Genomic DNA, 22,781 nt, shown 5'->3' with positions numbered 1-22,781 from the left:
TGCTTTATCTTCCTGAGCAGTTTTAAAATTGGACTTGTGTATCTGCAGCTGTCCCCTGATAACAGTTCCAGTTTTCTTCCACTCTCTTAGGGTTTCACCAAGGAAATTATCCTTTGATAAAGGAATCATCAGGCGCTTCCTGTAAAATGTGTTCCTGGATTCTCAAATAGAGTTTACATAATGTCTTCCCAGTCATAACAGAAGACATTTGAACAAGATTTTCAGTGAAGTGGGAGAAAATAACTGTTTTAGTATATTCATATACCTGTGAATATTGCAGTATCAAAAGACCTCACGTTGCATATAACCTATTTGAAAATTCTGATGGGATACATAGGAACCATTGTCATTTCATTAACAGTGAACAAATGTCACTGTCATATCTTGAACAGAATATCAGTGTTTAATGACACAGGTTAACAGTCTGCTCTACCACAGTGCCTAGGTATTTAATTGCAATTCAAGGAAACACTGAATACAGTAAGTCTGGATTTCTAACTAACTGATTTGCCAAAGGTTCCTCTCAAAAAGATCTGAATGAGCAAAGTAAGAATCTTGCATCTTACTGTAGTCTTAGCTACAAGAAGCATCCAGCACAGCAGCCATTGCTTTTCTTCATTTGTATTTTGTATCTTGCCTCTCCTCAATTCAGATCTGAATACTGAGATCCTGTTTTCTTTTAATTCTTTTAATATTTATTTGAATAAATTACTTAATTATTTCTTTTTATTCTCTCTCTTTTTTTTTTTTTTTAAGTTTCTGTATCCTCAGATCCTTCTGTGATCTTTCTCACTTTTTTTTTTCCCCCCTCCCTTTCCTTAGTGAAACCTCTTTGTTTTTGTTTTTGTTTTTGTTTTTGTTTTTGTTTTTGTTTTTTTTTCTGCTAACCCAGTGCACAGGCTGATGGAGGTGTGTTGTTCATCCCATTGGGACTTGGCTGAGCCACTGAGAAATACTGGCTGCCAAAAGCTGTCCCTTGTCCTCATGTCTGGTTAGTTTTGCTGTTTTAATAAGAGAGTGCATAAAACATCGAGGGTTGCACAGGTTTCCCTTGTTATTTTTAGACTTATCTTCCTCTTTTACCTGATCTTTTATGGGATAGACTGCATTCTTTGCTTCTCCAATTCCTGTCTCCTTTGATCTCCCCACTGTAAATGGGGCTGCTTAATTAAGTGAAATATTTCACTTTATGGGCTTATTTTCCTGTGAAAGCCTCCTCCACCTCCTCCTACGTACCAACATGTTTTCTCGAACATGAGTCACCTCTCAATTCATCGCAGCCTTTCAAAATGCTGCAAACTCAGTCACCTTTCCAGCTTGAGGAGGTCAGCAGAGAATTGCAGTGTGCCACCTGCAAAGTCAAGTTCACTCACTTAGCTGCCTCCTACGATTATATACACATTAATGATTTCTTATGTCAGCCTTTGCTGTCCGCCACACAGGTGTGTTAAATGGAAGAGCAATATGAAGGTTCAATACAATCACTGCAACAGGATAGAACAAATCTCATACATCCAGTGGAAAACAGTCTCTGTGTAAATGTCTCTATTTACTGTGTAGCTCTGATCAGACTATAGAGAAGACGACACAGACTGTTTAGGACACTCAGAAACCAAGTTTTTTTCTTCAGAATGGCTGAGTCTACGACAGCATGTGAGTGCCTAAGCCCCAAGAGTCATTCCTTAGCTGCCATCTGTACCACAGAAAGTCCTAAACTAGAAGTATCCAATTTTCTGAGGTAATTCTGGTCATCACACCAGTCCTTGGCATTACATTTTAGTCCCTCAGTCCTCAGATTCTGCATTTCTCACTGAACTTATAATAGATTCACAGACTCATAGAATGGCTTAGCTTGGAAGGGATGTTAAAGACCACAGTACCAAGGTTCCAATACTCCTGCCATGAATAGAGTTGCCAACTACCAGATCAGGCCGCTCAGGGCCTCATCCAACCTGGCCTTGAATACCTCCACGGATGGGACATATACAGTCTCTCCATACAGTCTGTGCCAGTGCATTATATGCACATAAAGCTCAATTTGTTCAAAACAGTAGTGACTAGCTGAAGGTAATTCAATTTCTCCACTTTTTGCTTGATAACTATAGTAGAACTCATTTAAAGTTTGGAAGACTTTACCTGGAACTGCAGGAGAATGTTGACTACGTGGCTATATTAACTAATTACTGGTTAAATACTCATTCTCTGATAGCTAGAGCAAGAAGGAGTGTGTCAGTATTAATTCCTGGCTATGGTTAGTGCATTCCCTTAAAGGGAGGGTCTAATGTTCCGCAGAGCTTTTCAGTGGAAAAGAAATCTTCTCCCTTTCTGGTTAATGTCTGAGCAACATTCTTACTACTTTTGGCTAAGCTGAAACCAAATTATCCCATGAAAAATGAAACAACTTCAAGAGGAAGGACAGGGCTCCTAGGGTGGCTTTGGTCTGTGTGTCTGAAACAGAGCTGATTGCTCCAGCATAAGAGACACCCAGGTGAAGGCATCCAGTTCTCCAAAATGAGAGAGATTTAAGAGCTGTTTCATTCCTTCAGATTTCACACTGGCTACTTCATATGTCCCCAAGAGAGTGCCTTACTGATGTGGTGCTTCTTTCCCCTTGTGAAATGCATCAAAATTGCAAGCCTGGACATTGCAAAATCCAACCAGCAGATGCCAACTTCACTCAGTGTTATCAAGTCCCTATTGTGCGTATAATCTATGAGCGTTTTAAGCTTTTTGTAAAGTGGGTCCAATGCTCAATGTAACAAATGCCTTCTAAACTGAAGTTTTGACATGCTTAAAATTAAAATTCTTACAGCTCACAGGGAACTTCAATCTGTTTTGAAATTGTTAGCAGACAGCAGCATTGCTGAATTAAAGACATGCAATTAAATGAAAAGTAGATGTATTTTTACATACCTTAAAGTTAGATTCCCAAATAATTGTCACAGTTTTAGTAGGTGTTAGATCCTTCAGCTCTTACTGACTTCACAGGCTGGTACTAAGCACTGTGCATTTTGGCAAATTGGACGTTTATTTAGGAGCCTAACTTCTGGCATCAGCTTTTGAAAATCCTGGCCAGGATTCCCACATAATGTTAACACTGTCACACTATACATCTTTGGAATTGTGTGAGATCCACACATCCAGCACTCTTCTAAGCTGAAAACTTAATGGGTGAAAAAGACAGAAAACCTTACATATGTGCAGCATGGAGTGTTTTATCTGAGAAAGATTTGCCGTACTTTACCACCTTCTGATTGTATTTGGATATAAATAAAAGGTGAATGAAATAAAAGGGAATGAAAAGGCATTTTTTTCAGATTATCTGGATTCAGTCCAAGTGCATGATTGTCAAAGTGAGCTCACACCAAATGCACTGGAAAGCCTTTACATTACTCCTGATTTGATTCTTTGAAAGTTTTGTGCCACAGTGTTTATACAGCAGTTGAATAGAGATGTCCGTAGAACTTCAAACTCGGTATCTATTTTGTTGATTTGTTTTTGTTTCTAATTTTTCATTTTTGAAAAATGAAACAAAATGAAGCTATCATTCATGAAAATGAAAGCCTAAGCAACCTTTAAAAATTAATTAAACGGTGAATGTATTTCTCACAAGATTCTTATCTAGCAGTACTGATTTTACTAATTTAATTTTTTTTTTATGACATCTATCTAGAAGAAAAGCATCAAATCTGAGCCAGTTGTTTAGATTTCTCTGTCAGAAGGAGAGACAGACACTTCCTTTGTGCAGTTCAAACATACACGACAAGAATCTAGGTCAGGTGAGAAGAATCCCACCCTGTTGCAAAAGCAGAAGATGAGATAGGATAATGGTATTGTAAGAACTTTTGTGGAGCCAGATTCTTTTGTAGTCCACATAAAGCAGCCCTGCCAACCTAATCCTGTGACATTTGATATAAATGTAAATCTCTTATTGTCTGCAGTAGGAGATGTCACATATCTGAGACAGCATCTGGTGCTGATGATGTGAATAAATGTGAACTGGGCAGAGAACACCGCTATCACTATCACATGTGACGTGCAGCAGGATATGAACTCACATTTTCAGAGGTGAAAGGCTGCTTCACTCACCCATTTGGACGTGCAGCCTTTATCATCATGCATCCTATTGATTGCTATGAAAGGAAACATGAGCCCACAGAGAATTGTTCTGTAATGATGGGTGGACACACAGCTTTAAACAGCTGCCTGAGGACTTTGCCAAAGGTTGGCCCAAATTATTTTTTCATTCCCTTGTTCCATCCATCGTGCCATGCAGTTACTGATGCCTCTGAAAATAGCACTCTTGGCCAGCATAACAGGATCACACCTGCCCAGCTGTTCTTGTTGGTCATGGTCTTTTAGGAGGTGATCCAAAGCCCACTAAAACAATTGGACAAAGTCCTACTGATTTGAGTGGATCTTTTGAGCAAATCCTTAGTCCTTATTTTTACTGAACTGTTTATAGGCTGGCAAAAATTTCCCTGTATCATGCATGGTAGGGTTTAGGCCTTTGGGAATCCTTTAACAGCTTTGTAGTTTCGTACTTGTAGAGATTTTATCATAGTAGTTTGTAGTGGATGATGTCATTGCTCTGCTCTTCCTCTGTTGTTACATTTTTTGGCAAAAAATCTAGGGCATCTCTAAGATCCATGGGGCTACTCCCATTTTATAAATATAAATGAATTTCTGGGATTGAGCTGTCAATAGGAAAGCAATCAGCAAAGTTCCAGAAGATATGGACTGTAATTCACAGCTCAGAGCAGAACCACAGAGAATGTAAATATAAGGGAAAGCCAACCTGCAGTTCTCACTCAGGGGAAGTGTTACTGCATGGCTGGAGAAGCAAAGAAGAGTGAATTTCTTTCTCATCCTATATAGAACAGTCTGATGCATGATTTTATCCAAAGGCAATTAAAGAACATATGTTACTGTTGATTTCAACAAATTTCGAATCAGCTTCTGCAAAGATAAATGTGCTTTTCAAATCAATAGGATTTTGGAGGTCAGATTGTGACAGAAGGGGAAAAGACTCAGGCCTGGATTGATCTAAAGATACAGGGATACAAAGATACAGGGATACAAAGTACAGGGATTGCTTTGTGTTAAAAAACAGCAGTCAGCAGTTCATATGTAAAATTGTGCAATTGATTGGATTGTCAACTTCTTATAATTACCTGTACTGCCACAGTAAAACATCTTGGTGCTGCTGCCTCCATATTAAAAAGAGAAGCTCTCTCAGACTCAGATTAGAGACAAAGTGTAAGGTGCTGGATGCAGACAGCCATGGAGAGGAAAGCAGACATAGTGCATCACGAGCATGACTGACCTTGCAAATAAGTGTTGCTTGGTTTACTGCCCCCAAAAATGGGAGGGATAGGTTTGAAGGTGACCTGGGAGACAGGTTTATGTGTTGTCTTCAAGCAGTAAATGTGAGAATGGTGCACAAAATGTGTATATATGCAAAAGAAACAGCTGAATTGATTAGGTAGTCAGTATGGGTCTAACAGAATTGGAAGCCAATTCTAGCAGTAAATGGGAGAGACTGGGGAAGTGTTCAGGGGTTTTCTCAGAGTAGAAGTATTCTGGACCCAATAAGAGGGGGAGACTACCTTTTTCAAAACCATAGAAAAGGATGCTGCAGCAGTGAGTTTGCACAAGGGTTTCAGCTATGTGAATGAGTTAAAAAACTCACTTCTGAGAAATAGTGAGCTGCAGGGGTCATCTGGCATCTAGAGAATCTGCCTTTATTACAAGAAAAATAAATACAAGGTGTAGGATTTACAGTTCACCAGAAGCTTGATTACAAGCCTTATACAAGGTATTTTAGTTTAGAAAAAGGAGCAAAGCTAAAGCACTTGCAAGTGGATTTCTTCAACAGTAGCTCTGGGAATATTTCCTAAGAGAAATTAGGTGCTAGTTGAACATGTGATCCCAGCCCACAAGGCAGAAGCTCAGTCTCAGTACCAGAAGCAGCCACCCATCTCCAGTCACACCAGAGAGGGGAGATGGCAGCAGTATTTTTCTTATGCTTCTCTCTCTCATTTTTGTACCTGATTCTTCTCTTCTTTTTCTACGCACAAATGAAATCTTCTTTGATTTTGTTGAAGGAAATGCAGCAAGCAGTGAATACAGCCTGCACTTTGAATACTTGAGATTATCCCGTGGTAGCCAGTGGAGGGCACTCTAGACTTGCTGTTGAAAGTCCTTTATATTGATCAGAGTAAAACTATTTTATTCAGCGTAGCAAATTTAACCTCACACAGATATTTGTGTCTGGAACTGGAGAGCTAGCCTGCGTGTTAGGTCATTCATTTCTCTCTTCACTCCAGATTTGATTTCCTTGTCTTGTAAAATATCCAAAGTGATAATACTCCCATGAGTGGGGCAGGGATTGAAGAGGTGAAATTCTTTGCAGATGTACCGATCTCATCATGAGAAGCTTTCTGCTTCATAGTGATTCTTTTGAAAAATGAGGTACATGTGACCAAATGCTGCTTTTGGTTGAGAAGAAACACAGAGCAACCTGATATCCGGTTGATTTTACAAGTGTTCTCATAGAAAACCTGATTACTGAAAGTATATAGAGTCTGTAGATTACAAAGAAGATCAAATTTCTAAAGCGGTCTATACCATAGCATCTGTTATGCTATTATACACAGATAGTTCCTATTTTTTAAAAGAAAAAACATTATTTTCTTATATTATTAGATTGTTTATGACTGAATTTTGCTGTCTCAAATATATGATGAAAAAAAGGTTGAAATGCATCTTTGTGCATGGGTGGATGTAGTACTTGAATGCTAGTAATAAATATTATTACTGATGACAGTGGTGTGAGTGTTAAGGCATGTCTTCACCTCTCCAGGAACACTGGTAGGTGAAGAAATATAAAATACCTTGTATGTGCTTGTAAAAGCCATTTGATGATAGAATTCAAAAATTACACATAGTTTTTAAGTAGTTTGTGTTTGTAGACTTGTTAGTAGTAGAAATATGAAGTATTGGTATTTTATCCAACATTAAACATCTCTTTTCTTATGCAGTATTCTTTTCCTTACTGTCTTATAAAAACAATCCATCTCCCCTCTAACTTATAGTTTATGCTAGCAAAATGTCTGAGAGAAAGAACAAACGAACTGCAGTAATTTTTCTTCAAAGCTTGCATATATTTATCTGTAGGCAGGTTTTGGTGTGGGCATAAAACTAATAGAAACTGAATGTACATACTTATAAGTAGTAGCAGTAAAAATGGGTGAAATGAAACAAATCAGCAAGTTGTAGGTAGTTTTGAATGGAGAAGAGGTGGGAGCAGGACTAAGGAAAATGAAGATGAAGGGGAAGCACTTTTGGAGAGAGAGAAAAATGAACAGAGAGAGGAGAAGTGAGGAAGAAAATGGCCCTTTGAAGAACTGGGGAAGCACACGCTAGAAGCAAATGCTGAGCTGCCCAGTGTGCTTTCACACTTTCAAACACTAATCTTGTTCAATTGTAAGTCAAATTTCCTTTCAACTAGATGTCACTGGACATATAAAAAAAGCAAGTCTACAGTGACCAAAATCGTATTGTATGAAAATCAACTGACCTTACACTCTTATTTAAGCATCTAGAGAAGTGTCCTGCTTTTCAGGGTTTCTGAGGAGCTGGATAGAGCTCTCAAGATTTCAAAATGAATAGACAGCTTTCCTGTCTATTTTCTCTGTGATACACACAGAGAAACCTGTAGATTTGTTGTATTTCTTCCCTACTATTCTTCCCAACTTCTTGGTCTCTTTCTTTCAGTGCCCAAGCAAAACCTATGATCCACTTATAAAATCTACCAGAGATTTTCCCGATGAAGTCATTAGCTTTATAAAGCGCCATCCCCTGATGTACAAATCCGTTTACCCGCTGACGGGAGGACCAGTGTTCACGCGAATCAATGTGGACTATCGGCTGACTCAGATTGTGGTGGATCATGTCATGGCAGAGGATGGGCAATATGACGTTATTTTCCTAGGAACAGGTAGGAGAGGACTTCCACTGTTGTTCTGCACAGGTTCCCTCCTCTAAAAGCTCTTCTACTCCTGTAGGTCCTGAGTAAACCTGTTGATTAACATCTTTTTCCTAAGCTTGCAGCTTCAGGAAGCAGTTAGATGCCCTTGCTTGTGTGATGGGACTTCATAAAACTGCTAAAATTAGATTACTTTGTTGTCTCAGACACTTATACTGAAATTAAGACTAAAATTAAGATTTTAATGGCTCATGGCCCCAAGGTGATAACCCAGTTAAGGGTCAGAATAGCTAGATTTTCTTACCCTCTGAGTTCTGTTTAGTGCTGCTCTTTATGTTACGCGGTGATCTAGCTCCAATTCCCACTGGCAGCACATCAGTAGGCAATTAAAAGAACAAAAATAACCTTAATAACCTCAAGGATTAATTTCTGTTATCAACAGTGTCACGGTGCATCAGCATTAAATATCTTCTGACACTGAAAAGCTAAGAAAGACTGCAGATGCAGCCTAGAGCAATGATTTCACTTAAATGTATTTAAGAATATTACTTAGCAAGATGAGTAGCTCCAAATAAAAGGACCAGGATTGAACAGAGAGGGACTAAACTACTCTGTCAGGGACGAAACATGACTTGCAGTTTGCCTGTGGATAATTATGTACATATTTACATTTTCTTATAGCTATGTGCTGTAAAGAAAAAAGTTTGGTTTTAACATAGTATTTAAATTTAAGATCACTGAATGGATCATCTTACAGTATATATGATATGCTAAGAATTATTAATGTACCTATTCATAACTTCTAAAGTATAATCTCTGGTCTTATTCCACTGAAATTTCATGTTCTTAATCCACAGTTTGAAGTTCCCTAAATAGTAATAGCTCTGATAAAGCACTTTGCACCACTAGATCCAAATACTTCACCAAGGAGGACATTGCCATTATACTTACAATAAATGAAACAGAGGTACATGGAGAAGAAAACATTTGTACTAGGGCAGTGAGCAAGCTTCTGAAATGAGAAATCAAATCTCTGTTTGAATCCTACCCCAGTGCTGTTGGATTATAGAGCATTTTTTCCGGCCTATAAGCAAATTTGATATCAGAGTGTAGTTTAATAGCTATGGGTACTCTGATTTGATCTGGGAAAGGGAGTGTATTGTCATAGGGCATCACCTCTTACAAAGTGTGTGCTATCTCAGCCTTCCCACCTGCATCATCACACCCACAAGCTCAGGGTGAGCCTCTCTTGAAGCATTTAGGTATTTCAGCTCAATTCTCCTCACAGCTCTATCTTCCAAAAGAAGAGAGTGACCTACAATCCCCGTAATTCATAGATGGAAAAACACCATTCTGTAGAATAGAACATTAATGTGGCCTCTACTCCAAGTCTGCCTGCGAAGGTCAGAAATAAAATTTGCAGAAAATCCTTGCTGCTTTATGAATGCAGTCTTTAATATGGCCATCGAAGAAGAAAAATAAACCCATTCCCAAGCTGTGAGATGCCCAGAATTTGAAAGTACTCACTAAAGCTTACTTATTTTGGTGATAATAGGGAGGAAAAATAATTTAAAATGTAAGCTATCAGAAAAGATGTGTTCACTTGTTAAAAAGCATGAGATACTCCTTCAGTGATTGCAGAGATGCTTTCAAATGTTTTCTGTTCTCTGCTATTAAGTTTGTCAAAGCAATACAATTATATTAAGAGACTAGCAACCAAAATACTGACAAATTACCTGTCTCTACCCAGCACTGATAACTAATTTTTCACAGTAACTGGAGGGTCCCAGTGTGTAACATGCAGTCGCTAGATGGCACTCTATGATATGCAGACACTTATTTATCTGCAATGCCTTCCTTAAAAGTGAGTTTTCTTTTCCAGGAACACAATATTTTGTTCCATTTTATCCTTTAAATTTGTCTGATTGAAAAAAAAAAAAAAGAAATCTAGACTCAAAGATAAAATTTCAAATATCATATAGAGAGACTGAATACAAATATATCAAATAACAGCTGTTTAGCAGCAGCTAAAAAAGAAACTTACTACATGTTCAAATGTATGCAACCATACTACTGCAGAGTTTAGGAAGATAGGCAGTTCTGCACATGCAACCATATTGCTGGGCTCTGTATATACACAGGCTTTGGTAATCACATCCAAAACAAAACTATGTCTAATATATAAGGCAAACTGAAATAATTTTAACTTTGATTGGCAATATGATCTCTTGTAGTTTGGAAAAACAAGAATGAAAATCTCACTCTTTTCATTACAGTGTATTAGTTTCCATTAGTTTCCATCATTTCAGTATTAAGCTGTTCTATGTCACTTCCACATTGACCATTTCAGCACCCAGCTCACTTTCCTCAGCCCTTTTTAAGGTTTTGTTGTTGTTTTTTTTGTTGTTTTTTTTTTTTTCCTTTTTATTATTATTATTATTATTATTATTATTAAAGTCAATAAAGATTCACTGTGTTTCATCAAATGCAGGTTGAAATTAATGAATAGATGAAATTCAAAAAATTATCCTGATAATGCCAAAAAAGTGAATTCTACAATGTTTAAATTAAAAATGTTAATATTGAATGGAGATATGCAAAAAATCTCCCTAAAATCAAAAGAAAAATGAAATATATATATATATTTCTTATTTTCCCATATTAAGATGAAACCTATTTCTGATTAAGGAGCTATGCTGATGAAAATTAATTCTATTAAAAATAAATTTGATCCTGATTAGACTGGGTCAGATAGGCCACAATTCTAGCTGAAGCAAACATGCAGATAATTCCAGTTGAGATCATGAATGTGTTTGCATGTGTATTTGTATAGCAGCAGAGTTAGACCACCTATGCCAAGCACAACAATGCACAGTTGCATTGGCTCAGACATGCAGTAAACATATTGTATAGAGCTGTGCAGAAAGTAGCAGATGCATATAAGGGTAGACGTCATTTGAAGGCTGCATCCTTGATGGATTAGTTCTATCTTCCTCACACAGTTTTTGATGTTGTTTTTCTTTTTGATCTAAGTTTACAAAATCAGTTTGTTTGTTTTTTACGTGCAAGTTGACTAAACTCATAGAATCCTATAATAACTTGAGATGGATCATGGAGTCCAACTCTGAATGTTTGAGTCAAACTGTGAAATGAAGTAAAAAATGAAGTAGCTGAGACATAACAGTGTGTTTCATATGGTGAATGTTGTGAATGTTTGTTTCAGACATAGGCACAGTACTGAAAGCTGTGAGTATCACTAAGGAGAAGTGGAGTAAGGAGGAGGTGGTCCTGGAAGAGCTACAGATATTCAAGGTAAGCATTAACAGCCATTACATCAATTACTCAGGAGAATTAAAGACTCAGAATGCCTTTATTTGTATGGCTGTTTGCTCAGTGGAACTAGTTCCAGATTTCAGAAGGACAGTATGTCAATTTTTAAATGCCTTGATATAAAGAAAGCCAATTGGAAAAAATAACAGAAGCAAAAGAACAATATTTTTCAATCTCATAGAAAGTCTTAATTTTCCTATCTTGTTCTACTTTGCAATCCTATTTTGAGCCTGACCTACTTATAATTATTTTATTTTTAATGGTGATATTCCTGTTGCCTCAGCCTTGGAATTATTCTTCACACAATTATAATTTAAAAACCAACCAAACAAGCAAACCCAGATATGTAGAAAAATTATTTTAAATAAACAACTTTAAGAGTTGAGAACTAAAAGAAAATAAATCAAACTAAGTTTGATTATCAATGTGTTTTAATCCTTTGATGCTGGCTGACTTAGCACTTTTGACCATTTTGATTTGGTTATTCTGACTGAATGACAGTGAAGAAAAGTCACTAGAGCCCTGCTAATGCCAATGACTTCTTCATAAAGAGAATTTGTGAAAAACCCAAACTTCCTTTCTGCTGCATAAGCATAATTTCTCATTGACCTCATTGCTTGTGGGGAAGCTTACGCAGACATATCGTAACAGTAGAAAAATTGAGATATGTGTCTTCCCAACTGATTTTCTTTTCCATTTGGAAACAACTTCTTTGTTCTTTGTATTCTTACATTGCTTTGCATTCTCTCTCCTATGTGCTCTACAAGGTCATTGTAAGAGTTTATTCCCATGCTGAATAAATGAATTTGAGACAGTGTTTTCCAGCCATGAGGACACGATCTTTAAAAAAATATTTTTACAGTGCCTTTTGATATGTCATGAGTATGATGAATTTTTGATTTAAATGTTCTCTTTGGAGAAGAAGGATGCCTTCTTCTAAATGTACTAGACACCAATTATAGATTTTGCTCTGAAAATACCAAGATTACTTAATGGCAGGCCAAGGAATCAGGACATTCAGTATGCATGCCTATTTGGTGCATTTTTAAAACACAACATCAAGGGCAAATGTACCATATAATATTTAAAAAAATAATAAAATATTTTTTCTACTCAGCAGACATTCCTTCACATTTTCATTAGTAACATTTACGGTCCCTCTATATTTTTTAATCCAGAAAATTGAAGGGGATGAGGGGCTGAAAAAACATCTTTTATTTCCTAGAACCACATTAGTGTTAAACAATAGGCTTAGATTAATCATCCTCTATCAGGAGATAGATAATACTCTGAGCTTTGTCTTGTTCTTACATCAGTCACTGGCAAAACATTCACTTTTATGGAAGTAAAATGCATCCTGGTGCAGAGGATGTGTGTATGGATCCTTTAAATGCCATCAAAATCTTTCAAGTAGTGCTTAAGTTGATGCAAGGGCTTGTTGCCTGTCAGTAGGTTGGGTAGGTTGCAAATTCTGAGAATTAAAGACAAAAAAATTATGGGAGGCATTCCTGCAGGCATGAATGAGTTTGTTGTTTATTTTGTTTTTTGCTTTAGTATTTGTTTAATCCAAGTAAATCAATCTCAGTTTTATATACCTTTCAGAAATGTTAAGTTCTGTTCTCATTTTATTAACAGTAAGGAAGGTGTGAACTAATGTACTTTCCTAATTTGTTTTTCAGCACCCTTCTTTTATCTCAACCATGGAGATTTCTCAGAAGCAGGTAATCACAAGCGCATTTAATTACTGCAGGATATATGATACACTGAACAGTAAGCTTGTTATTTTTTAGGTGTCCTCTGTTACTTATTGGCCAAACTTTCCATGGGTAACTCTTAAAACTTGTCTGGAAAGAAGGGGACATGTTAGAGCTTGTTTCCCTGCCTAATTCCCATTTGCTTACAAACAGTAATTTGTGTACCCAAGATGGTAATTATTCATGGAAACAAATCTTTACTCATATGGTTGTGGGATTTGTGAATGAACTCACTGCACATTTGTTTTCTGAACACTAGAAATACTTGTCTCTTTACAGTCTAGCAATAAATTATTAGAAGTATTATTGTTGTTATTTTTATGTATTAGCAGTCAAGAGAGCTCAGGGCCTCATTCTACTTAACATTGTATGCGCAAAGTCTGCGAACAGGCCCCCCTCTAAATTTGAATCAGGGTGGTCCCTCCTGGTGGGTCCAGTCCCAGCTGGGACCCTCCCTATGGGAAAGGGCTTCAGGGCAGCTCCAAGCCCTGAGATGGCTCTGTGTAAGCTTGGGAGGCATCCACAGAGGTGGCTTTGGCACTGTGTGCCAAATACAGGAGGTATTTTGCCATGCAGGCATGCAGAGAACAGCTGGGTCCTGTCTTCCCTGAAAAAAAGGTGGCAAGCCAGCTGGAAGTATAGCATGAGCCAGCTCTGGCTCAGCAATAAGCACTTGGACCACCCTTGTCTCAATTAGCTATCCACTCACACACTGGGAAGAGGTGAATAATATTGTCCCCGTACTACCTAAGCATCAGAAGTAGAAGATGATATTTTATTCACATACAGTCATCTCTTTCCCAGATTCATAACATCATGGCTAGCCAGCCCCTTTTAAAAAAAAAAAACAACGTTGTTTATAAGCCCCTCTCACCATGCACTGCTTCTGTGGTTTTACTTTTGACACAGCACAAAGCCAAAAGTGTAAGAGTGTTGAGTGCTGATGTCATTCCAAGACAGCAGTGCCTTTGTCGTTAGGGTTTGCTGGGGACTGCCCAGTTCACACCAAGCCCTGAGAAACAGTTTACAGTGCAGGAGAAATTCTCTTTTTAAAAAATCTGAGGCAAGGCTGAAAGTCTGCAAGTGTGGTACTGAAGAAGAACCGGGCTACTTGGAGAACGATCCTAATTCATTTGCTTTGCCTGATTTGCAGCAACAATTGTACATTGGTTCCAGGGATGGATTGGTTCAGCTCTCTCTGCACAGATGTCACACGTATGGGAAGGCTTGTGCAGACTGCTGCCTTGCCAGAGACCCATACTGTGCCTGGGATGGAAACTCCTGTTCCAGATACGCCCCCACTTCTAAAAGGTAAGAAAAATCTACCACATGCTGTAAAAGATCTTGTTGCTTGCAGGAATTGTAGAGGTTTGCAGTAAGAATGTACCACTTTTTGTAATTAAGTTTTTTCTTTTAACTACTTTAACCCACCATGTTATTGGCCTTAAAATTTGATCAAACTCTGGCCATGTTTCACATTTTCTGCTCGAAGAGATGTGAAAACAACATAGCATTGTTTAAGTGTGTATGGCAGTGACTTGACTTCTTCAACTAAGATAATAAATCCAACACTTCCCTTTTTTATACTGAATGCTTTAATGCATGAGATACTCAGGTCAAGTACCAGGTTGTGACAGTGGAAGAGAGACATGAGAACCTCTCTTAAACTTTTGCTTTTTGCACAGTGCACAACTGTATTTATAAAGCAGTTTGCCTTACTATCAGTCTAGTATTCTAGAGTGATCAGTAATGAAGTGCAGTCAATAAAAGAAATGCATTTAGCTCCGTGATCTAAACAAACTTTTCCTATCTGATTTAACTAACTCTAATAAAGCAGCTCACTCTTTCTCAAGTCGTATTTGTGATCTGAGCCATGAGAGGGAGACAGAGATATAAGCAGTGCAACTGGGCCATGCCAGGAGCAGCTTTGACAGTGACAGAAGCTATATCTGAACTTTCTGTCCACATTGTCTAGGGCAGCAGCATGGATCTGCATGGAAGAAGAGCACGCTACAGGCTCCAGTGATGCAGTACCTAAGCTTTTGGTTCAGCTTGGGATGTGCCTGCTGGAATTTTAGTTGATTTAGACAGAGTTCTGACATGGTTCATTAAACTGGAGTCCACAGCCTCCTTATTCCTCTTTTCATGAAGCCTTCCTGATAGTAATTCTTGTAGAGAGGGTCAGAGGTTGCAGGCTGAGCTCAGGCTCTGGAATGAGACTTTCTTCCTCAGGGGCTACAGCACTGGAACCTGACAATTAGACAAAGCATTGAAGTTAATGAGTCATGGGTTATTGTGTCATGGTGTCAAGGAACTTTATGTGTTTTCCCTCAAAGCCAAAGCAAACTCAATTTAGATAAGCATAAATGAAAGGAGAAAAGTAAGTTTTCAGGCTCACTGCAAAATTAGTCACTCGTGAAGCTTGCTGAAGCCTGAAGTGGGCTGGGACACAGAGATTGATGGTCCACACTTTTCAACAGATGTTCATTTGGTGGCTTTGGGTAGGCCAAAAGTCTGTGACTTCAAAACAAGGGATGTGCAACTAGCCTTGGGAATCCTCCAGCAGATCAGTTGGATATTTCTCTTCCACTGAGCAGCCTTTGCTCCCATCATGCCTACAGATTTTACCACAGCTTGGTCTTGGGAAGCCATTCTGCTGAGGCATCACTGTAGATGTCAGGTCCTGCTTCAGTGTCACCGTGAGAAAGGGAGCTCCTCCCTGGGTCTCCAATTGTTCTACTGAAAAATTAAAAACTTATGTTGGGTTATTTATTTATTTATTTAGTTAGTTAGTTACCAAAGTAAAATATGAGTTTTCTACCTTCATTTTAGTGGTTGATTTACTGGCCAGTATGTTCTTGAGCTGATGCTGGGCGCAAGTTTTATTATGACCTGCTGGAGCTTAGATCTTTTTCATGCCATAGAGCATGAAATATTTTTCCAGACATTTACGATACTGTCCACCCACCAGGACACCCATATCTGGAGTAGTGTCTTAGAGCAAGTTTGATAAGACTCTTAAAGTAGGTTTTTCCTCTCACTATATGGCACATTATTTATTCTAGGAAGACTTCTTTCTCTCTTTTGTTTTTTTTTCTCCCTTTTCCCTCCCAGTGGTTTTCCCAAATCACAGGCCCTTTCTCTTGATGTCAATTGTACAAATCTCTCTAGGCCACATGCCGCTTTGAGGGTGAAGCTGGTTTTAGTTAGACTGTAATTGGCAGCTGTAGGGTGGGAGCAATGTGCCTCCACATCTGCTGAACTCCTCTGTATTTTGCTGTTGAATTCCAGCAATTATGCCTGAAGTGTTACAAGTTTTCATGCTTTTCCCATAGGAGAGCAAGAAGGCAAGATGTCAAATATGGAGACCCTGTCGCACAATGCTGGGATGTGGAAGACAGTGAGTATTTTGGATCATTAAAATAGCTGTCTTCACTGTGCTTCAGATACCTTTCTCAACCCACACTTAAACTAGAGCCAGGATAGTTAGGGGAGAGCCAGATCAGGCCAGTACCCATGGATCCCCTGTGGGCCACCATCTCCAGCACCCAGCCAGGGAAAGAAAAATGTCGTACACATCACCCTGAGCAGCCACCAGCACTTCTGTTAATACTGGAATAGGGGGGATCTCACGGGGAAATCCTCAGGTATGACAGCAGAACGCACTGTTTTTTTCCCCTTTACCCACATGGATGCAAGTCCCAAGACCCAACTCCGGCTGCCAAAGCAGCCACTTCCTCTATCCGCTGCTGCTTAAGTACTCCTGTTATTAACAAGAGCATACACTCCCTCCTGTCAGCTCCCCCCTCCTTTTTCCACACCCTCTTTTCGGATGCCAAGGAGTCTGGCTTGCTCCTTTGGCAGCTGCAGCAGTTCCCTTGCTGTGTGCACTGTCAGTATGAAATCCTGAGGTTATGCAGCAATCTCTGCGGCAGCGTAAAATAAATGAAAAGCATTCAAAACCAAGTTTGGGTTTGTCTGGAGCTCTCACAGTCACTTATTAAAGTGAACAACCCAGTCAAAACAGTATTGATAGTATCGTTGTGCTCAAATTTTGATTTGAGAAAAGCCACCACTTTCTATTGATCTCTGGTGACTTTCATGCTGTGGTGGTGCTGGATGCCTGCCGCAGATCTCGGCATGAGCCCCTGCAGAAATCAGAGCTGCTCACCACAGGATCAAAGCCTAACTCCGCTGCACAGTGTAGAGTACTCTGACTGTACATGCAGACATTGTAAAAAAAGTCTCATTTCCATTAAAGTAAATGGCAAAACTCCTGTTCATTCCCAAAGGCCAGAATTTCTTCACTTTCTGCTTTAGAAATAGAGGTATCTGAGATTGTGCAAAGTTCAAGGTTATAGAAATGCTAGTAGGAACGGCTGACAATGTCATAATTTCCTGGAAGGATAATGAGATACTGGAAGAGACAATTTTCCTAGACAATGTAAAACGTCTTTGCGTGTAAATTGGTATTAATCCTTTGCCATGATATAGCAAACCCAACAGAAATTTTACCCAGCTGGGGACAACTCCTGTGTGCCATAAAACCATAAAGTTGACCTGTGCCACTTCAGGCTCTTGGCTTATTTATGCTGTTTGTGGTAATTAACAATATGGCCCAAAAACCTACTTAAATTCAGTTCTCCACTGTATAAGATTCTGTCCCAGAGACTGCATTGGCTGCATGAAATTATTTGGCTCTACAGAAATCTCTGTGGCACAGTGAAATGAAAGAAAAGCATTTAATGCAGAGAGCTTGAATTTCTGTAGCACTCATACATGTTTTTACTATATAGAAAAAAAATAAAAAACAATCCAAAACTGTATCCATTTTACTGTTGAGATAACTTTTGATTTAGGAGACACCACTGCTTTCACCTTCCTCTGTGTTATTTGCAGGGTGTAAGAAACAGCTTTTGTCTGATGATAAGGCAGATAAGACATGAATAAGGAAAGAGAGATGGACTTGCAGAGTTTAGAAATGCTCAGGTCTACCAACTGTCAAGAAAGAATGCAGATCTGCTTGTGTACTTCAGTTTGGTCTGAAACATGTTAACGTGGAATTTCAAACTATGCTGAAGAGAGGCAAACTTGACTTTAACCCTGCAATTCCTTTAAAGCGTTTAGGAGGAACAAACCAGACCTTACAATCTACCTTTAGCAGTTGCTCCAGGTCTCTCTCAGGTTTACTAGTTGCATTACATAAAGGAAAAATACAGGTCAGATTTTAAATTTCTCAAATGTGAAAGCCTCCACTTTACAATGGAGCAAGTTCACAATATAGATTTTATTGACCTCCTTAAAAAACAGTTGCACTGAAGTAAGGTTAGCAGCTGCCTCTAAATCCTCGTAGTTATAGTTTAAGCTAAAAGTTAAGTTTCCTTTTGCTTTTTTATAATTCACTCACTCTTATAGCATCTGTTCTGAATCAGGCTATTTTCCCATTGCTTTAAAAACCAGGTCAGGGTTAATCTCCTGTACCATGTTTGCTTTCCAGGCATTAGTCATGAAACTGCTGATGAAAAGGTGATTTTTGGCATTGAATTTAATTCAACTTTTCTGGAATGTATTCCTAAGTCCCAGCAAGCCTCTATTAGGTGGTATATTCAACGCACTGGAGAAGAGCATCGAGAAGAGGTAAGTTATAGTCATCAAGGCAAGTTTCCTCTATAGAGAATTCAGCTGAGCATTGAAAGGCAGGAGTTACTGGAATTAGCTGATGTTTTACTTTTCCTTGCCTCACTTTAGGTATCACATAGCATTCTGGTATCACCATTTGGGGCATGCAGTGGGGAAGAGAAAAGCCATTTGCACTGGATCATAAGCAGATTTAGATGCTTATTTTTACTTCCATGCTCCTTCCATTAAAGAAAGAAAGAAAGAAAGAAAGAGAGAAAGAAAAGAGAGTAATCAGGCTTTTATCAGTGGTAAAAAACAACCCTGATAGTACTAAAAATAAATAAAGCCTTTTTGTTCAGTAATTAGCTCAACTACTTTAACAGGTAAAAGTATGTGCAAAGCCCTCTGCTTTAATTAAACCTCTATTCCATTTACTGTCTGCCTGCTTTGCCTTACAGTGTTAAGCACTGCAGCTAAGAATTTCCTTGTATGGCTTGCTGTCTCCCCTGAGAAGGGATACATGGTGCACTTAGTAAGAGCTTTTTTGTTGTTCCTTTTTTTCTTGTTGAGTGTGAAGATTTTTCTGGAATGGTACTCTGTACTGAAGCAGAGATGTCAAGTTAAAAAACTGAACCTTCCACCCAAAGTAGAAATCAGTGAGATTTGTGATGGCCCTTAACTCCTGCAGGAGGCAGTTTTGGAGTCCTCACTGGTAGAGAAGTCCTGGAAAAACCTCCAAGTCCCCCCTTGGCCCTTTGAACAATGTCCTGAAGATTCTTTTCTGAGCTAATGAGAAAGGGGCCCTCCTACATGCCCAAAAGGTCAACAGGCTGGGACTGATCTGGACTGGGTTTGAGTAAATTTCAAACCTTCACAGCCTTTCTCGTACATGAATGGTTTTGTGACTGAGGCCAAATACTGCTATGATTGAAACCATGGCAACGGGGAAGGAGATGGGAAAAGAACTGCCCTTTCAAGTGAGCTCCTCCTGGGTATTAGACACACTTTTCCGTTAAATGTTCATCTGAGACAAAATTAGTTTAAATGAGAGGAACTATCAAACACACAACCAGTATTCCACTCTTGGTGATAATGTGTCCCATGAGGTTTTCTGAGTGTAGAAAGCTGGGGAGATGCAGGTGAGAATAGGTTCTCGTGGAAGCATCCCCTCTAGGTGAGAGCTGACTCAATGTCATTATCCCTACGCATTGCCCGCAGCATGGAAGTGTCCAGAGAGAAGGCCACCTCAAAGTGGAGACTTGGTCCAGGTTGCAAGAGTGTGGGGATATAAGGTACCTCTATTTGTCTCCAAGTGAGACACAAAACACAAGGCTGTGTGTTGACTATGATGCAGCAGTGCTTTCAGTTTGCACCCCTTCTATTACTCATGATTTGGATTGGCAAAGATTCTTTTCTCTATTGAGAATAAATATCTCATTAATTTGCAGACACATGCTTCCCACAAAATGCACTGAATATCAAAGGAAGGACATTACTGGTTTGAAATACCATCTCTAACCTGCATTACTCTCCACACTTGGAAAGAAATTGTGGTCTTTTGATCAGCAGGCCAACTATGCTCAGCCACAGATGGTTGAAGTGAAAACCCAGCTAGAAGTGTATCAGTCTTTAAAGAGCTATGGGCATTCATGGTTTGTGCTTTAATTGATTTACCTTTAAGTGTCTTGTAAGAAGATTCAGTGCTCAAGTTCCCTAAGGCAGACGTTTGCAAATGAAATTACATATTTGATCAGAGAAATGAGTAAAGTATTTGCTTAATTCTAACCATGTGTTGAAGACTCATTTTAAAATGTATTTAAGGAGGTACTCTGTATATATGTATATATTATTGTTATTCTGAACAGTAAGTTATGTCAAGTTCAGAGGAGACTATACCAAGTTTTTGAAGTAATTTATTACGTCTATAGCATGTGTTCTCAGAGCTACAAACTTTGCTTGAAAAAGTCTCTGTGAAGAATGTAATATTTTTAAGTCACAAGAAGAAGTACTTTGAAGATGTGAAAGCCTCTTACAAAGATCTGCTTCTGACTTTTACCCATGTCAATTTAGGAAAAAAAAGATCAGTTGATTTTCTCCTAAATGACGGGATCGGGTATGCACCTGAAAGTCAGGAAGCTGAGTTCATGTTATCATTCATTCTCTTTTGTATGATTGTAGAGCAAACTTCAGGTCAAGCTGACTTCTGAACAAAGTTATAGCAGGCTATAAGCCTAAATAACATAGCTTAGTTTAAGGCTATATCATTTTTTGCCACTGTTCCTATTTCTAAAATGTTTGTTGTGACAATGCTTGTACCCCTACTTCCCACATTTCTCCAAGTACTTCTAAGTCAGACAGTGAAATTCCAATGCTGCAGAAGTGCCCAACTTGCCAAGGATGTGACCTAGAGAGGGAGTATGGGAATGTGTGCATATGTGTGATGGCATTTGGTTCTCCAGCAAGCACACAGCATACATCTTTGCACATTAGCAGCCTTCCACAGCAATGTTTACTGGGCTTGCTCAGTGTAAACAGTCTGACATCTGTTTGTATGAGAAAAGTAAAGCTTTGCTAAAAGGCTAGATTAACCTTTGAGGCAAATTTAGAAGAAAATTTGAAGAAGAAATCTGCAGACAGATTTTCTACATTATAAATGCTAACAGTAGGCAAATAGCTTCTTACCACATATTGTCCCTAAAGCCATAGCAATGTTTCTCTGATCAGGCTTTGATAAAATAAAAGTTGGAGCACATGTTCCGGAACTCCTTGGGGTGGTTTTGTTAGTTTATTTATATATATATATATGTATGTATTTTTTTTTTTCTGCAGTCTTTGAAGACTACAGCTTGCATAAATGCGTATGTACACATTGACAATTACAGAATCAGATCACTTAAAGACAGTGTACAGCCATTACTTTTGCTTAATTTTTGCCAGAGGAACTAATCCTGAGCAAACTCAACTTGTACACTTCAAATCACCATGTTGAGACATTTCATTTTTAGAAGAAAAAAATAGATATATTTTTAAGTAAATATATTCATCTATGAATGTAATGTTTTCAAATGCATGTACCCGAAGTTGAATTCCTAATTTCAGAGATGGCTGTCTAAATAAAAGACCCAATCTGTAGAAATGCTAAGAAGTCTGTTAGAAGCAGTAAGAGCATTTGCAGGTTAAAATGTTAAGCCCTTTTTAATTTGGGCATCTTTAAATTAAGGTTTTCAGTTTTTCTAATTTGAAATCTAGCTTATCAGTGGAAATGAGCTCATTGGTATTAGAACTTAATTTGGAGACTTCCTGGAAAATTCAAAGATAGTCATAGTAATTTACTTTACAAAAAATACTTCAGTTTGACTGAAATAACATATGTAACAACAACAGGGTAGTCATATTTAACGTGTAGCTTGATCTTTGCTCAGCCAATGCCTCGCCATAACTTTTCCCATTACAATTATATTTTCTGCTCTCTCTCCCTTCCTGCAGCAGATTTCTCAAATAACACTGTGCATTATTTCAATGCGTGTCTTAGCGTGTAACTTATTGTGATGACGATACCATGCTTTGCAAATGACTCTCTGCACCTGGAACTTAGGTTATGGACTTTTAGTTCCAGGGCTGTAACTGCAATGTCTCAGCAAGTCTTTAAGCCTTGCTTTGCAAATAGACAGCTACGCGCTACCCCTGACATGTACTACAGCTTCCTGAGGGAAGGAAAAGGGCAAAATCCAGACTAGATGGGAAGCACTGGGCCCAGCAGGATGTCTCTGACATTTCACCCTGTGGGTCATGGTTCAGAGTGTGACTTCCAGCCACAGCAACCTGTGGGGAGGGACAGGATCTCCTGTGGTACAGGAGCTGTCACCAGGTCATTTTGCTGCCAGTGGGAGTACATTTCCCTGTAGTCTGGGGCTGTTTTAAGGTCAGGAGTCAAATATCTAGTGCTTTTGTGTTTAGTGCTACTCACGCAATTGATCATGTTTGTTCCTGTGCTTGCAAGGTTAGTCACTGAGATGAAGGAGAGTATTTTGGCAACTGGAGTTCATAAAAAAAAAAAAAAAAAAAGAAAAAGTGGGAATGCCGTTTAT

The 22,781-nt window shown here is 38.6% G+C and overlaps 1 protein-coding gene across 6 annotated transcripts in view; it reads left to right on the top strand.

Moving 5' to 3' along the window:
• The window catches only part of SEMA3D (semaphorin 3D), a 143,910-nt gene that overhangs the window by 108,061 nt on the left and 13,068 nt on the right, over positions 1–22,781 (top strand). For 5 of the 6 annotated variants that reach the window (XM_052681031.1, XM_052681032.1, XM_052681035.1 and 2 more), the window contains exons 12-17: positions 7,780–8,002; positions 11,214–11,302; positions 13,000–13,041; positions 14,228–14,385; positions 16,410–16,474; positions 18,572–18,711. In XM_052681031.1, coding sequence (XP_052536991.1) covers positions 7,780–8,002; positions 11,214–11,302; positions 13,000–13,041; positions 14,228–14,385; positions 16,410–16,474; positions 18,572–18,711 — 717 coding nt within the window. Of the gene's footprint in view, positions 1–7,779; positions 8,003–11,213; positions 11,303–12,999; positions 13,042–14,227; positions 14,386–16,409; positions 16,475–18,571; positions 18,712–19,263; positions 20,479–22,781 lie in introns of those variants that run through there. The other variant, XM_052681038.1, reaches the window with a different exon arrangement.

This window comes from Tympanuchus pallidicinctus, unplaced genomic scaffold (assembly GCF_026119805.1).
Source record: "Tympanuchus pallidicinctus isolate F22 unplaced genomic scaffold, pur_lepc_1.0 scaffold19, whole genome shotgun sequence".
NCBI classification, from domain to species: Eukaryota; Metazoa; Chordata; class Aves; order Galliformes; family Phasianidae; genus Tympanuchus; species Tympanuchus pallidicinctus.
The sequence above is the reverse complement of the archived record's forward strand: the minus strand, read 5'-3'. Positions and strand labels throughout refer to the sequence as shown.